This window comes from Euleptes europaea, chromosome 18 (assembly GCF_029931775.1).
Source record: "Euleptes europaea isolate rEulEur1 chromosome 18, rEulEur1.hap1, whole genome shotgun sequence".
In the NCBI taxonomy this organism is placed as follows: Eukaryota; Metazoa; Chordata; class Lepidosauria; order Squamata; family Sphaerodactylidae; genus Euleptes; species Euleptes europaea.
This window is the reverse complement of record NC_079329.1, coordinates 36,354,153-36,369,259: the sequence shown is the minus strand read 5'-3', so window position 1 is coordinate 36,369,259 and position 15,107 is coordinate 36,354,153. Positions and strand designations below refer to the sequence as shown.

General features: G+C 46.4%; 1 protein-coding gene across 1 annotated transcript in view; it reads right to left on the bottom strand.

Moving 5' to 3' along the window:
• Window positions 1–872: 872 nt before the first annotated feature.
• LOC130490892 (vomeronasal type-2 receptor 26-like) overlaps window positions 873–15,107 on the bottom strand; it is a 30,361-nt gene continuing 16,126 nt past the window's right edge. The window contains exons 4-5 of the mRNA XM_056864695.1: window positions 12,218–12,344; window positions 873–1,774 (exon numbers count right to left, since the gene is read on the bottom strand). Of these exons, the coding sequence (XP_056720673.1) occupies window positions 873–1,774; window positions 12,218–12,344 (1,029 nt within the window). The remainder of the gene's footprint in view (window positions 1,775–12,217; window positions 12,345–15,107) is intronic.

Below are 15,107 nucleotides of genomic sequence, written 5' to 3'. Positions count from 1 at the left end.
ACCAAAGAATTATCTAACAGAATCAAGGGATCCTTTGATGCAAAGAGGACCAAGTTCACACAACAGATGCCTTCCCCTTTAGTACATGTTTTGAGGCTCAGCTAAAACTCGATTGAGTCATATGTTAATTTTTAATAAGATACATGGTTCCAAGTGTTTCATTCTAACAATTAACTTTTAATCTTTGGGCTGGATCCAAAAGTTCCATTTTGTTAGCGATAGACTTTCTCAGTTACCAGAAGCTTTCATTTGATGGAAGAGATGGCCAGTAGAGTGGAAATTTTGGTTTCAGAATGGGATGCTGGGAAAAAAGAACCCAACTATACAGCTGATTCTTATGCCACAGAATTAGGGTGTTTTTTTTAACATAGCAACGGTTTTTATGATTTAGTCCTCAAAATTGATCTTGACTTGTAGCTTTAAACTCCATATATAATTACTCCGTAACCTTCCAATCTACTTGAAAACATTAAATATTAAGCAGCATTTTTTCTTATATTAGTATGTGGACAATTCTTTCATATTTTTCTGCTTTTTTTAGCACTATTAAAACATTGTTAAAAACTTGATCAAATATATAATGAGTAGAAGATTGACTTCTAGTGATCACAAACCAGGCCTCAAAATTTCACAAGAGTGCTCTGTTACTGAAATCAAGAACAAATATGATCTATTCCTAAAGAATGTCTTCTTCAGAAATCAATGATGTAGGGGTTTCATTCTACACGCATATCACATCTGGTACATAAATGTGAGATTAAAGGAAATGGGTACATTTAATATGATAATCCAAAATATTTGGACAGGTTCTCTGATTCATTCCATACATATAGTACAAGAGACACAAAGGATGGCATGGTGAGCACAGATATTCAATGCTTTCTTCTTATTAATTGTTCTCTCTTGTTCATTTTGGGCCTCATCAAGATAATGTAGCATTTGGGCAAAAAGATGCAGCCCAGCAATCCAGCACTGGAGGCCAAGATGGAGAAGATCTCCACAGCAACCATGTATTTCCCTTTGGTGCTGAGGTAGGTGGGGACAAAGGAAAGCCAAACACTGCAAAAGACCAGCATGCTGAAGGTGATAAACTTGGCTTCATTAAAACTGTCTGGTAACTTTCTGGCTAGGAAAGCCACAATGAAGCTGATGATGGCCAATAATCCCATATAGGACAAGACACAGTAAAATAAAGCAACAAAACCTTCATTACATTCCACTATAATTTTTCCATTCATTGAATGCATGTCTAAATCTGGGAATGGAGGAGAAGTTCCCAACCAAACTGCACAAACAAAGACTTGAACAAGGGAACAAGAAATGACAATATAATATGCTGATCTTTTCCCCACCCATTTCCGGAAAATGTTTCCTGGCTTGGAGGCCATGAAAGCCATCACAACTGTAACGGTTTTTGCCAGCACAGAAGAAACTGCAATGGAAAAGATAATGCTAAAAGCTGTTTGTCGAAGGAAGCAAGTGATTTTTGTAGGTTGTCCAATGAATAGCAGAGAGGAGAGGAAACAAAGAAGGAGAGAGACAAGAAGAATGTATGTGAGGCTCTGGTTGTTGGCTTTGACGATGGGAGTGTCCTGGTGCTTAATGAAGATTCTGAGCACCAGAACTGTCATCAGAGAAAAGAAAAGAGCCAGGAAAGTTAACACAATACCCAATGTTTCTGCAAAGGAGAGGAAACTTGTCTTTTTGGGAATGCATTGGTCCTGGCTCTTGTTTGGAAATTGATCTTCTGGGCAACTGACACATTTTTCCATGTCTGAAAGAAAAACACGTACACATCTGAAAAATAGCACACTGTCTCTAGCATATGATGCACTTTGGCAAGGATATACCAAATGGGAGCTTCCCACCATGACTAGCAGATTTGCAGACCCACCCCACCTGAAGATACTTTAAGAAACTAGGCCCAGCTTTTGAATTAGATGCTTTCTTGGGGAAAAATTGTGAAGTTTGTGGGCAGCTTTTCACCATTTGGAAAAGCACTAAAATTAAAAAAAAAAGTTTATTTTTTTTAAAATATTGTCCTCCAGCTCTCTCTCAAAAACAACAACTAGAGAAATGAAATAACTTTTTGAATGCTTTTCAAACATACTCGCCAGAGGCTGCACGTTTAAACTTTCTCCAGCCAGTCTTGTCTTCAATGAGTTTCCAAGAAATGTCTGGGTAATTGGCTATTTTAAAATTTGATATTAGGGGAGCCTCTACAGCTCACTCCACTCACCGATCCTGAAGTTCGCTGTGGTTGCACTATTTAATGATAAATAACCCTGCTCTGCATAGCCCACACTAGCCTGATCTTATCAGATCCTGGAAGCCAAGCAGGATTAGCTCTGGTTAGTACTTGGACCGGAGACCACCAAAGAAATCCAGGGTTGCTACACAAAGGCAGGCAATGGCAAACCACCTCTGTTCCTCTCTTGCCTTGAAAACTCTATGGGGTCACCATAACTCAGCTGCGGCTTGATGATGCTTCCCACCACAGGATACTCAACAGTAATTTCTTTGAGGGATCCCCAGTGTCATATAAGATCTATTGGGTATATTGAATGAGCAGTTGTGCCTTGTGCCAAAATAGCTTCAGCAGTACTGTAGGAAGCAACAGTGAAGTGGGTTTATCTCCACGCTGAACCGTAATTGTATTTAAGAATGAAAGACCACGCATTCCTGACCGGAATGCCTGCCCCAGGCTTAGGAGGCAACGCAGCGGCGCTGACTCCACCAGGCGCAAAAAATCTGTGAAACCTTCATAGCTCAGGGTTGCTTGGACAAAAAAAAGGGGGCTTTCCCGAGCCATAATGGCAGCCCTGCCCCCCGCCAGGTGCTTTGATACCCCGGGAATGCCTCCTGGGATGCTGGGAAGCCCCGGGAACGTCTCCTGGGACGACGACGCGGCCTTTGCCGGCGTCCAGACACAGGCTCCAGCGCTGGGGCCACAAACGCCAGCGTGCACCACTGAATGCCGGCACTGTGGGCCCTTGCGCCAGCGCAGGCCTTCGCCGGCCTCCAAAGGCCTTTGGTCCTGGCTGCTGGGGCACCTCAGGAACGCGCTGAGAGAAACCTTGAAGTCTGGAGAGACAGTTTAATAAAGAAAGCAATGCATATCCAGAAAACAACAGACACAACATAACAGACAACATCTGCAGATGGGAGAGAGAGAGGGCAACAATCTCTAGATCAATGCTAAGCCTTTCTCAATATAATGATAAGGAACTTGGTAATTTATACTAGTCGGTAAACAACTTGCCATCTGTTACATTTCATCTGTTTATACCAGTGGTTCCCAAACCTTTTTTTGACCAGGGACCACTAGGACTTTTTTGTTCGGTGCAGGGACCCCAAGGTTCAAAATAAAAATTCCGAGAATTTGAAAATAAACTTTAATCATAACTGTTAGTTAAACATTAAACTGAGAATTATATTTGAATATATATATTTTATAATAGAGAACTTTTAATTGAAAATATTAATTTATTATGGGTTTATAACTTTGTTTTGCGGACCTTAATTTAGTTCTTGCGGACCCCTGGGGGTCCATGGACCCCTGGTTGGGAACCAGTGGTTTATACTATTTCTTATTAGGAATGGCTAGCAGCCTGAATGTCAGGTTGACCTCTTGGCAGGCCCTGGTTCCAGTCCTGGCCACAACTACTGCCAAGTACATGTCCCAGAAATACACTTATGTGCTCCAACAGAATTAAGGTTCAAGAGTTAATTGCGACGTCTGAGTATTTTGGTTCATGCAAAGCTTTCTGGGTATGGCTAGGCCTTAATGTCAGAATGCTTATGACTAGATACTGGATTAGGGATGCAAATTAGGCCTTAATATCAGACTTCCCCTTCAACAGCAACAGTCATCGTCGCTTTTTGCAAACTGAAGCCAAAAATGTGATTTATAACAAATGTTATACCCTGCCCTTCTCCCCAGTGGGGAAAAAAAGCAGCATACATTGTTCTCTCCTCCGTTTTATGCTCACAACAACGCCGTCTGACTGAGAATGTGTGACTGGCCCAAAGTCATCCAGCAAACCTTCCATGGCAGAGGTGGGTTTATGTCAGCCCTTGGCCCACAGAACCAGAAATCACCACAAAGTCATATAGAGTCCAAACAGATGGCTTTTACTGGTCAAATAGGCATACAGTGCAAACGAATAAAATGACAGCTATGAGAGACTCACTAGCTGGGAGATATTATAAGGCAGGAAAGGCGGGAGATTACACGCATAGGCTGAATACAGTTTCCCAGGAGCTGAGTTCCCAGGCCTAGGTATGCGACCTTGGGGGGCAGACAATACAGCGCAGAGACAGAGGCAATAACGAAACCGAGATAGCAGCCTGACATTCTGCTCCCCTCAAGGCCCCCTCCCAGTTCGCAAGGGGGCTGGCCTATCCGGGTAAGCAATGTGAAAGGCGTCGACGAGGTCGGGGGCGGAGACATCCCGTGCGCGCACCCATTCGTCATAGGCAGGGGGGAAATGTTTCCAACGGACTAAATATTGCAGGTTGCCATGGTGAACACGGGAGTCAAGGATCTTGGAGACTTCGAAGTGTTCCTCCCCCCCCACCATGATGGGTTGCGCAGGAGGTGGGTCCGGATGCCACTGTGGAGAAGCAACATGGGGTTTGAGGAGGCTAATGTGGAAAACAGGATGCACACGCCTCAAGGATTTGGGGAGAGCCAGTTCCACCGTGACAGGGTTTATGACCCGGGTGATGGGGAAAGGGCCAATGAATTTAGCACTGAGCTTATGGCACGGTTGGGTGGAACGGAGATTTTTGGTGGAAAGGTAAACCAAAGCACCCACTTGCAGATCACTCCCGGGGGAGCGATGTTTGTCAGCTTGCGCTTTGTATTTACGTTTGGCCCGGTCGAGGTTGCTAACGAGCCAGGGCCAAGTGGTACGGAGGGCGTGTGCCCAGGAGGCAATGTCGGGGTTCCCCTCCCCCTCTACATCATCTGCAGGAGCGATAGGACTGAAATCTTGTCCATACACAGCAAAAAATGGGCTAAAACCTGTGGATTGATGCATGGCATTATTGTAGGCATATTCTGCTAAAGGTAACAGTTCCACCCAGTTATCCTGGTGGTAGTTAACATAACAGCGTAAATAACATTCAAGTACAGCATTGACACGTTCAGTTTGACCATCAGTTTGAGGATGGTATGCACTAGACAACCCTTGTTCCACTCCCACCAACTTGAGGAAAGCTTTCCAAAACTTAGAAACGAAACCACTTCCGCGGTCACAAATTATCTTACGCGGAAACGAATGTAAACGAAAGATATGCGTCACGAAGAGGCGGGCCAGTTTCTGAGCAGAGGGGATCCCTGCGCATGGAATCAAATGTATTTGCTTAGAAAACAAATCAGTAACAACCCACAACACAGTTTTACCCCCACTGAGAGGGAGATCAGTCATAAAGTCCATAGCAATCACTTCCCAAGGTTTGCTGGGCGTTTCAAGAGGTTGTAGCAGTCCCGGGGGTTTGCCCTGCGATCGTTTCGCAGCGGCACAAACGGGACAGCTGCGGATGAAGGAGTCAATGTCGGAACGCATTCCCCCCCACCAGAACTGTCTGCGCAATAAGTGAAGGGTTTTCAGAAACCCAAAGTGCCCAGCTGTTTTGGCTCCATGAGCTAAATGTAAAACGTCCTTCCGGAGAGCTTTGGGTACATACAATTTCGAGTCCTTGTACCAGGACCCTCCTTGTTCCAAAACACCAGGAGGTAGGGTATGAGCGGAGCGTTCTAAAAGGCACTGGTCCCGAAGGACAGTTAAAAAGGACTCGGAGATGGGGATTTTGGAGGGGGCCCCCCCGTCGGCCATGGAGATCTTAGAAACAGTTATGGGGCTAGTGCTTACGTGCGGCGGCGCGCAGACTGCAGGCGGCTGGGCGGCCGGAGGGGTAGGAAGGGCGGGAACTCCGGTCTGTTGCGGTGGCGGCTGGGCAGCCGGTTGGGCTGGCGGAGCTTGTAAGTTGGGTAAGGTGTGCTGATGCTGGGATCGAGTTTGCACAGCCAGCATAGGTAGGGCCCCACGTTGCATAGGGGTGAACAGAGAGTTGGTGGGTCTCTCGAGTTTTACCGGATATTGTGGTAAACGGGAGAGGGCATCCGCGAGAACGTTCTGCTTCCCAGGGACGTGCTTCAGGGTGAAACGGAACTGAGCAAAGAACTCCGCCCACCGTTGTTGTTTCGCCGATAGCTTATGGGACCCCGTGAGGGCAGCTAGATTTTTGTGATCGGTCCAAACCTCAAAGGGGACTTTAGACCCTTCCAAGAATTGTCGCCATAGAGTCAGTGCATGATGAACTGCTGAGGCCTCTTTCTCCCAGATGGGCCAGTTTAATTGAGCGTGCGCAATTTTTTTTGAAAAGTAAGCGCAAGGGTGAAGAAGACCATCCGGTCCTTGCTGGAGGAGAGCCCCTCCCATGGCTACATCGGAAGCATCGACTTGCACAATGAACATTTGATTTGGGTCTGGGTGCTGTAGCACCGGCTCCGAAGTGAAGAGGCATTTGAGGGCCAGAAAGGCGGCTTGGCATTGCTCAGTCCATAGGATTTTTGCGGAGGGCAAGGCAGCCGAGCTTACTTTTCCCTTAGTTTTCAGTAGGTCCGTAATGGGTAGAGCCACCTGGGCGAAGTTAGGGATGAATCCTCGATAGAAGTTTGCAAATCCCAGAAATTGCTGTACTTGCTTACGGTTGGTGGGGGGAGTCCAATCGAGGACGGCTTGGACTTTGGCGGGGTCCATGCGAAGACCTTGGTGGGAGATGATGTATCCCAAAAACGTGAGTTTGCTTTGGTGAAATTCGCACTTAGCTAGTTTTGCGAAAAGTTGATGGTTACGCAGGCGTTGCAGAACTTCCCTGACCAGAGCCACATGCTCGTCCATAGTTTTCGAATAAATGAGAATGTCATCTAAGTAAACCACCACCCCACGATATAGAAGGTCATGTAGGATTTCATTGATGAGTTGCATGAAGACCCCCGGGGCCCCTTTTAATCCGAACGGCATCACAAGGAATTCATACATTCCGAAACAGCTAGAGAAGGCAGTGAGGTGCTCATCCCCTTCGCGGATACGGACTCGGTAGTAAGCTTCCACCAAGTCTAATTTAGAGAACACACGGCCTTCCTGTAATTGTCCCAAAATATCTGATATTAATGGGATAGGATAGGCGTTGGTCTGGGTAACCGCATTGAGCTTTCTGAAGTCAATGCACAGGCGAAGGTCGCCCTCTTTTTTCCGGACGAAAAACGCGGGGGCCGAGTTTGGGGCATTCGAAGGGCGAATGAACCCTCTGGCGAGGTTTTTGTCCAAAAAGTCCCGGAGGACAGTGCGCTCGGAAGCGCTCATAGGGTAAATCTTACTCTTGGTTAATGTGCAGTCCTTTACCACTTCAATCGCACAGTCTGAGGCCCGGTGGGGGGGTAAGGCATCACATTCCCTAAGGTCGAAGACATCTTCAAAGTCCCGGTATACAGCGGGTAGAGCCGGTGGTGTTGGGGCAGTAGAGGTTAATGCTGGAACGGGCGGATATAGCAGAGCAAAGTTTTGCCGATGCTGGTCGCAGGTGGGACTAGCGAAGGAGATAGTGTTTGTTTCCCAATCAATACTGGGACTATGTCCTTTAATCCAGTTAATTCCCAAGACCACTTCAAATCGGATAGGGGCTATAGTGAAGTCTATTTGTTCCCAGTGGGAACCAATTCCCATTGCCACCCCTATGGTGCGGTGATCAACTGGACCCCCCTGGAAATGGCTTCCGTCCATTTGGGCAAATTGGACGGGGGCGGGTAAAGCCTCAGAGTCGGCTCTGAGTGCAGCAAAAGTGGCTTCGCTTATGAGAGTGCGACAGCAACCGGAGTCAATTAGTGCTTTGACGGGGATTTGTGGGCCACCGTTAAGTTGTTGTAAAACTGCATCCACGTAGACGGTGGAGTCCACTTCTTTGATTTTGGTAGGAGCATTCGGTTTGATAGGAAGATCCTGAGAGGTCTGTGGAGACGCTCCATTCACCACAGACCGGAGCCGTTTTTTGACAAGTCGAGGGGAGATTCCAGGTTTAAGGCTGGAGAAATCCAAGGATTTTCCTCATCCGAAGAGGGAAAGTTGTCCCCCAATGGGGCACTTGTAATCCGAGACCCGGCGGGGTCGTTGGTAGTAGGCAGGGAGGCTGGGTCCCCGGCATGGAGTGCAGAGGGTGTGGGTCTTCCCGGAGCTGCGCTGCGGGTGGCCGCGGTGCCTCTGCGTGGTGGACGACCTCGGGCGCGGGTTGTCGTGCTGGGACGAAATAATTCCTGGCGGCGCGGGCAAACGGCTGCAAAGTGGCCCATTTCTCCGCAAGTAAGACAGGCACCCCTCTGAAATCGGGCTTCACGTTCCTGGGGCGGACGTGGGGGATTTTGTGGGACGAGCAGTGGTGCCTTGGGTTGAGGCTTTTGGGTGCCTTTTTCCTTGTGCTTTTGACGGACAAGAGAAATAAAGCGTCGGCGGCTTTCCACTTCCTCGGCTAATAGGATCCAGTCTTCGAGGGTATCGGGATCGCCCCGCATGTAAGACCAGTTCAGAATGTCAGGATGCAAGGCTTCCCTGAAATGATGGATCAGGGTGGTCTCGGGCCAACCTACAATTTTACTTGCCAGTCGTTGAAATTCATCGGCAAATTCTCGAACTGTAGCAGAGCCTTGTTTTAATTGTAAGAGTTCCGTTTTGGCTCTTTCCCCCAGGAAGGGGTCCTCAAACCTCCTTCTCGGGGCAGTCATGAAGTTGTTGAGGGAACGAATAGCACGAGAGCGGGTGTCAAACTGGAGGACCATCCAGTCAGCCGCTTTACCTGTCAGAAGGGAAGCTACGTAACGCACCCGGCTATCTTCCGTGGGGAAAAGTTGTCCTTGTTCTCGCATATAACTGTCCACTTGATGCAAGAAACAAGGCAAAGTCTCGAGAGATCCGTCATACGTAGTCCTCAATTTGAGTTGCTTCCAAGGGCCGGGCGCAGGTTGACCCGGTTGCACGGGTGGTCCGGGCGGAGGAACAACAGGAGCTCCAGGAGGCAAGGGTGGAGCAGGCACATTAGCGGGTGGTTGCACGGGTGGTCCGGGCGGAGGAGCAACAGGAGCTCCAGGAGGCAAGGGTGGAGCAGGCACATTAGCGGGTGGCTGTACGGGTACCCCCTGACCCGGTATCGGAACGGGCTGTCTCTGAGCTATCAGGGTTTGTTGTAATTGCCTGTTCTCCTGAAGCATACGTTCCATTAATTCCTGGAGTTGATCAACACGGTCGGAGAGCTCCCGATTCTGGGCTCGTAAGAGATGAACCTCCTCACTTGGGCCACCAGTAAGATGAGGCTTACTGGTCCGGAAGCTTGTGGCCCATTGAGAGCTATCCCCATATAGATCCTCGTCTTCAGACTCTCCTGAGTCTCGACGTCGGTCAGCCAAACGGCGTGCGCGTTGGGTCGCGCGCGACGGGACAAACGCCGGGGAAAAAGACAGACCTGATAGCCCTAGTACATTGTCCTTTGGGCGCGTGTCCACGTTCGCCTGATTCCTAATCCTTGCTGCAGCCGCCCTGGCTGCTTCCGCAGCTTCTCTCTCTCTTGCGACCTTAGCCGCTTCGGCGGCTTGCTGATCCGCAAGAACTTTGGCGTTCTCAAGTCTTAGGGCAGTCTCTGCCGTAATGCGCGGCAAAAGTTCTGTCTCCAGGAGTGAGAGTATGGGGTCGGGTTCCCCGCCCAGCAGAGGTTGTACTCGAACCGCCAGTGCGGGTGCCTCGGCTCCAAAAGTCGAGGTCAAAACTTGAGCCAAGGTGGCTACCGGGGTGTCCTTTGTACATTCCACAAGGAGAAGAGCGGTGCTAATAGCGACTCGCTTGGCCTCAGCCTGACAGCTGGCTGCATCCGGGATCAGGGAAAAACCCTCCGGCGGGGCTCCCGCCATGGTAGAAAGAGTTTCTCGAGAAATAAGATTATCCAAAAGTCCAGTTAATATTTGTAAATCCTCAGTCGCCAACCGGGCATCGTTCTGTAATTGATCCAAGTCTTGAAGATCTAAACGAGCATCAGTATCCTCCGACGTTAACATCCAGAGAGTTCCTGTAAGAGATTGCCACTGTTCCTGTACCAGTCCCCTCAAGCGGCAAACCTCTCGGGTCGTCCGGAAAAGTTCAGCGATTAAGTCTTGTAACAGAGTAGGATCCTCAGAGAAGGGCTCCAGGGTAGTAGATCACCTGGAGAGCTGTACAGCTCCCATCCAAGTGGCAGGCGAACCCCCCTGGGCTCCAGCCTGGCTAGTAGAATGGTGAAGAGGGATAGCTGTCATAATGTCAGCCCTTGGCCCACAGAACCAGAAATCACCACAAAGTCATATAGAGTCCAAACAGATGGCTTTTACTGGTCAAATAGGCATACAGTGCAAACGAATAAAATGACAGCTATGAGAGACTCACTAGCTGGGAGATATTATAAGGCAGGAAAGGCGGGAGATTACACGCATAGGCTGAATACAGTTTCCCAGGAGCTGAGTTCCCAGGCCTAGGTATGCGACCTTGGGGGGCAGACAATACAGCGCAGAGACAGAGGCAATAACGAAACCGAGATAGCAGCCTGACAGTTTCCAACCTGATCTCCTCTATCCTAATCCAGCAGTCTAAATACTACACACAGGCTCTGATACATCAGGGAAGCTCTTAAACCCCTTTTATTTTGTTAGAGAGGGAATATTTTATACCCTCCCTGCTTGTGCCAACTGCTCTTGCTGGCTTCTTTTGAGTAAGCCTTTGCTTCCATTTCAGATGTGTGTGAGTATGGTGCTGTCAAGTCACAGACAACTTGTGGGGACCCCACAAGTGAGAAGCAGAGGAGGTTTGTCATTGCCTTCCTCTGCACAGTCTTTCTTGGTGGTCTCCCTGCTTAGCATCCGAGTATCTGATGAAATAGGACTATACCATGCCACCTTCTCTCCTCCACTGTAAATACCAGAGGTTTGTTTGGGCAATAATATGGTACTGCAACTCCCATGATGATCTAGAAGCCAGTGGATACTTTTGAGCCCCCTAACTTTAGTTTTGGGATACGTTATGCCTGCCACAATCAAATGTAGCTTCCAGTGCAAATTGGGCGGGGGGGAAGTTGTCTGGAGATAACCTGGGCCAGGGTGTTCCAATTTCCTTCATTTTGGGCTCACCAACTCCCATCATCACCCTGAAGCTAGAGGCCAATTTTGAGGCCCCTAAGTTTTGTCTGGGGATGTTTCTGGGGTCTGTGCCGTCCGGGATGTTCTGATTCCTTTCATGGCCATGACCGCACTAATTACATACCTCACATTTTCCTCATTGTAAATCCCCAAGACTTGAAAACGAATGCTAATTTTCTGATTGCACTTGTACTTTTTGAAAATGTCCTGGAAGGGGGGGGGTGAGCTGGTCTGGGGCGCCCAAGTCATCCCTGCCTTCTCTCCCACAAGTGTATTTGCATTTGGATGATCAGCCAAAGGGTTAAAATCCCCGCTGGGATTCCACTCCTTGCTTTTGTCCTGGAGGGGTTGGAGAGCTTTTTTGGGGTGCCAAAGACATGTGTGTGTGTGTGTGTGTGTGTGTGTGTGTGTGTGTGTGTGTCTTTTAAATTTGGAGCATAAGGACTAATGGAGCATGGTAGGAGCGTTATGCCTTACAAAAACAAAAGCAAGCTGAGCAGGCAGTGGGGGAATCTCCAGGGGAAGCGTGTGTGTGTGTGTGTGTGTGTGTGTGTGTGTGTGTGTGTGTGTGAGGAAATCACTTCGCACTTGTGGGTTTTCCATGCTCTCAGCATGGAGGAGAGGGGAGGGAGGAAGATGGGCGGAGGAATGAATATCGCGCCTCTAAATGATCACACCAAGGGGGAAGTCGTCTTTAAAATGGAGAAAGGAAAAACTTCATTATGTAAGCTTATGCTCAAAGCACGGACAATCTGCGCTCTGGAATCATTTTCAAAATCAAAGAGAAGGCTTTTGGTGCAATCAAACAAAGATAGGGTGTTTCATTAAACAATGAAAATGAGTAGGGCGGTCATGGCCCACGTTTGGCACTGCAAAAGACACCGTCGTCCTGAATTGGGTGGCTAATTTTGAGGCTCCTAACTTTATTTTTTGGTAGATTTATGGCTGCCACAGATAGACGGATGGATCTTTTTATTCATAGAAGATTGGTAATTATCATACCTTCCAGTTCTGAAATCATCCCTTCTGGACACATACTACAATTGTAGCAGCAAAAGATCTCCCCCTCCTTTTTTTTAATGCTGGAACCAGGATGACAGTTCTTATTACATAAAGAAATGGGTGGCACCTGTATTTGGGAAAATGAATTTAGCAGTAGTAAAATTGTGGTGGCATTTTGCTTTTGTTGTAGACCAGATAAAATGATCTGAGTGTGGAGCATCTACCTTAAAAGATGACACAAAATCATGGTGATGAAATCTTCATGCTTGCCTAGACATAATGACCTTTCTTACTCAACTGTATGAAGATGTCTCAGATGTTCACACTTAAGGTAAGATAGGCAACAGATTATACTGGCCACCAAATTTCTGTGAAACATGAACTAAACACATCATTGTATTTGTCTGCTTCAATTCTCTACTTTCATTTCCAATACTAATTGGCTGTCAGGATCTCATTTAATTGATTCACATTTTTCACTTTCATGGCTGCCTACTTTCATGATAATAACTCTCTGTGTAATAATAATTGCCATCCCAAGATGCATTATATATATTATGTGTTGTAGGAAAAAGAACTTCCATTTTACCCCATTATTCCATTTTCAGACAGAGCAGTTATTTTCTCACCTGGGTGAAATTTCTATGCCATTCAATTTTGTTCTCATCAATGGTGACCTCTTGGCTTGGGGGCACCTGAGGATCCAGCTTTCCCACTTTGATTCTGACATAGGAGTTATTTGGGAAAGTGACCAGATTTGTAATGTCAAAGCCAGCTGCTAATTCTCCATATTCATTAAATACAACTTCTTCTCCAGCACTGTTGTTGAATGAGATCTTCTGAAGAAATGAGTGGAGCTAATGAGGAAAAAAGCAATAATTGAAGAAGCTATGATCAGTAATATTTTCATGACTATGTTGTACAGAAATGTAAAAACCAATAGAATACTGACCTTAAGCAGATCATGAGAGGGCATCTTGGCCATCTTCTGGGCATGGAGTAGGGGTCACAGGGGGTGTGGGGAGAGGTAGGGATTTTCCTGTATTGTGCAGGGGGTTGCACTAGATGCCCCTTGCAGTCCCTTCCAACTATGATTTTATGATAATCACACATCAGAAAACTTGATTTCACTGAGAACATGACAACAAGCATGTACTAATAATGAGGTATTACCTGCCAAGGGTTCACATTTAGAAGAATCCTCCTGCCAGCATCCTCCTTTGCTACTGAGTGAGTGCTTGAGAAGAACATGGAATGCAAAGCATGTGCAACAGCATAGACAGCATTATAAATACTGTAGCCATGGCCAGTCATGCTCATTTCAAACAAAGGCCCAGGAAGTTTTTCCAGCCTCTCTTCTCCAGTACATATTTTTTGATCCTCTATAGGTACACTGGAATTCCAAAAGAATGTACAGTCAAATGCTTGCTCCCAGAAATTTTTGATAAAACCATCCCCCTTTACCTCAGAAGGGTTAATAACCTGAAGAAAATTTCGGAAGCCTGCAAGCTTGTTTGAATGAATGGTGAAAGAAAGAGCACCGTGGAACATTTGTATATCCCAGCTTCTTTGCATCTTTACGAATATAAAATCTATCTGGGCCACTGTAATCCACACTTTTCCTGCAGATATTTTCCTCTTATATTCAAGATCTAATAGAGGAATCCATGTTGTTGTCACCCATAAAACGGTTGCCATCCACAAAATGGATGAAATTTCTCCATATATAACAAACGCATTGACTCTCTTCTCCATGAAAATGGGGATTTTAATCATCATGTAAGGCACAATAGCATCATAGTTATGTACAGTAAAAGATTTGGGGACTATTTCCATGAAGGCTGGACAGATTCCACTCTGGGAAAGCAGTGGCTCCATGACTTGCAAGAAATGTTCTCCATGATCATCATTTGAAGTTATGAATCCTACCCATTTCCATTTGAAATGGAGAAGTAATTGGATAATTCCTTGATATTGAAGAGCTTCACTGGGGGTCATGCGGTAAAAAGAAGGGAAATGGGTTCCTTTGTCCTCTGCAGGTTCAAATGAACCATAGGAAATCTTTAAAAAAAGTATCTACATTTCAGGGTGGGAACAGCAGGTATATATTGGAGCTCTACACATAAATTGGTACAAATCTACACAGAGTTGTGTATTGAAACCCAATGATACCAGCAGAAACAAACCCAATGATACCAACCAGAAACAGCAAGAAGCGAAAAACCAGAGCTGAAACAAGCATGAGTATTAATATGGCACATTAAACAATGCAAAATTTCATAGTAGGATCCTACTTACAGCACACTATACACAGCAGTGTAGATCACAGTCCCTAGTCACTTATCCAGACTTTGTAAACCATTTTGTACAGTGCAACAGTCATCTGTCATTATCTAAATTCGAGTTGCACCCTCCCCACCACCAGATTTCAGGTGGGCAGTGAAACAATCTCATTTCTATAAAGGATCTCAGTTCTCATTTGCAAAGTAAATATGGCAGCAAAATATGTCTTCCAGGACCAACAGGTACTGGCTTCCAGGGGGTTACCTTGTATTTTTTTTCTTAATAAATATCAAGATATTTACAAATCTCAGCCAGTCAAATGAAATATAGATAAATAAATGTCCATGCAAATAATAAATTTTGCATCATATCATATGCATTAAATAGATTATAACTTTTCAGTAAAATTCAGCAAGACAAAGGGATCGTAACTATAATGCTGATGCCCACTGAACTATTATTTTGTGGTTCTAATACCAGGCCAGGGTTTATTTCTGCCAGTTGAGAGTTGGGTCCTGCTTTGAGTTGGGTGAACAATACACCGGCAGGACATCTCATTTGTCTCTAGAACCTAATAGAAGACAATTTTGGGGTTGATGAAGGGCTG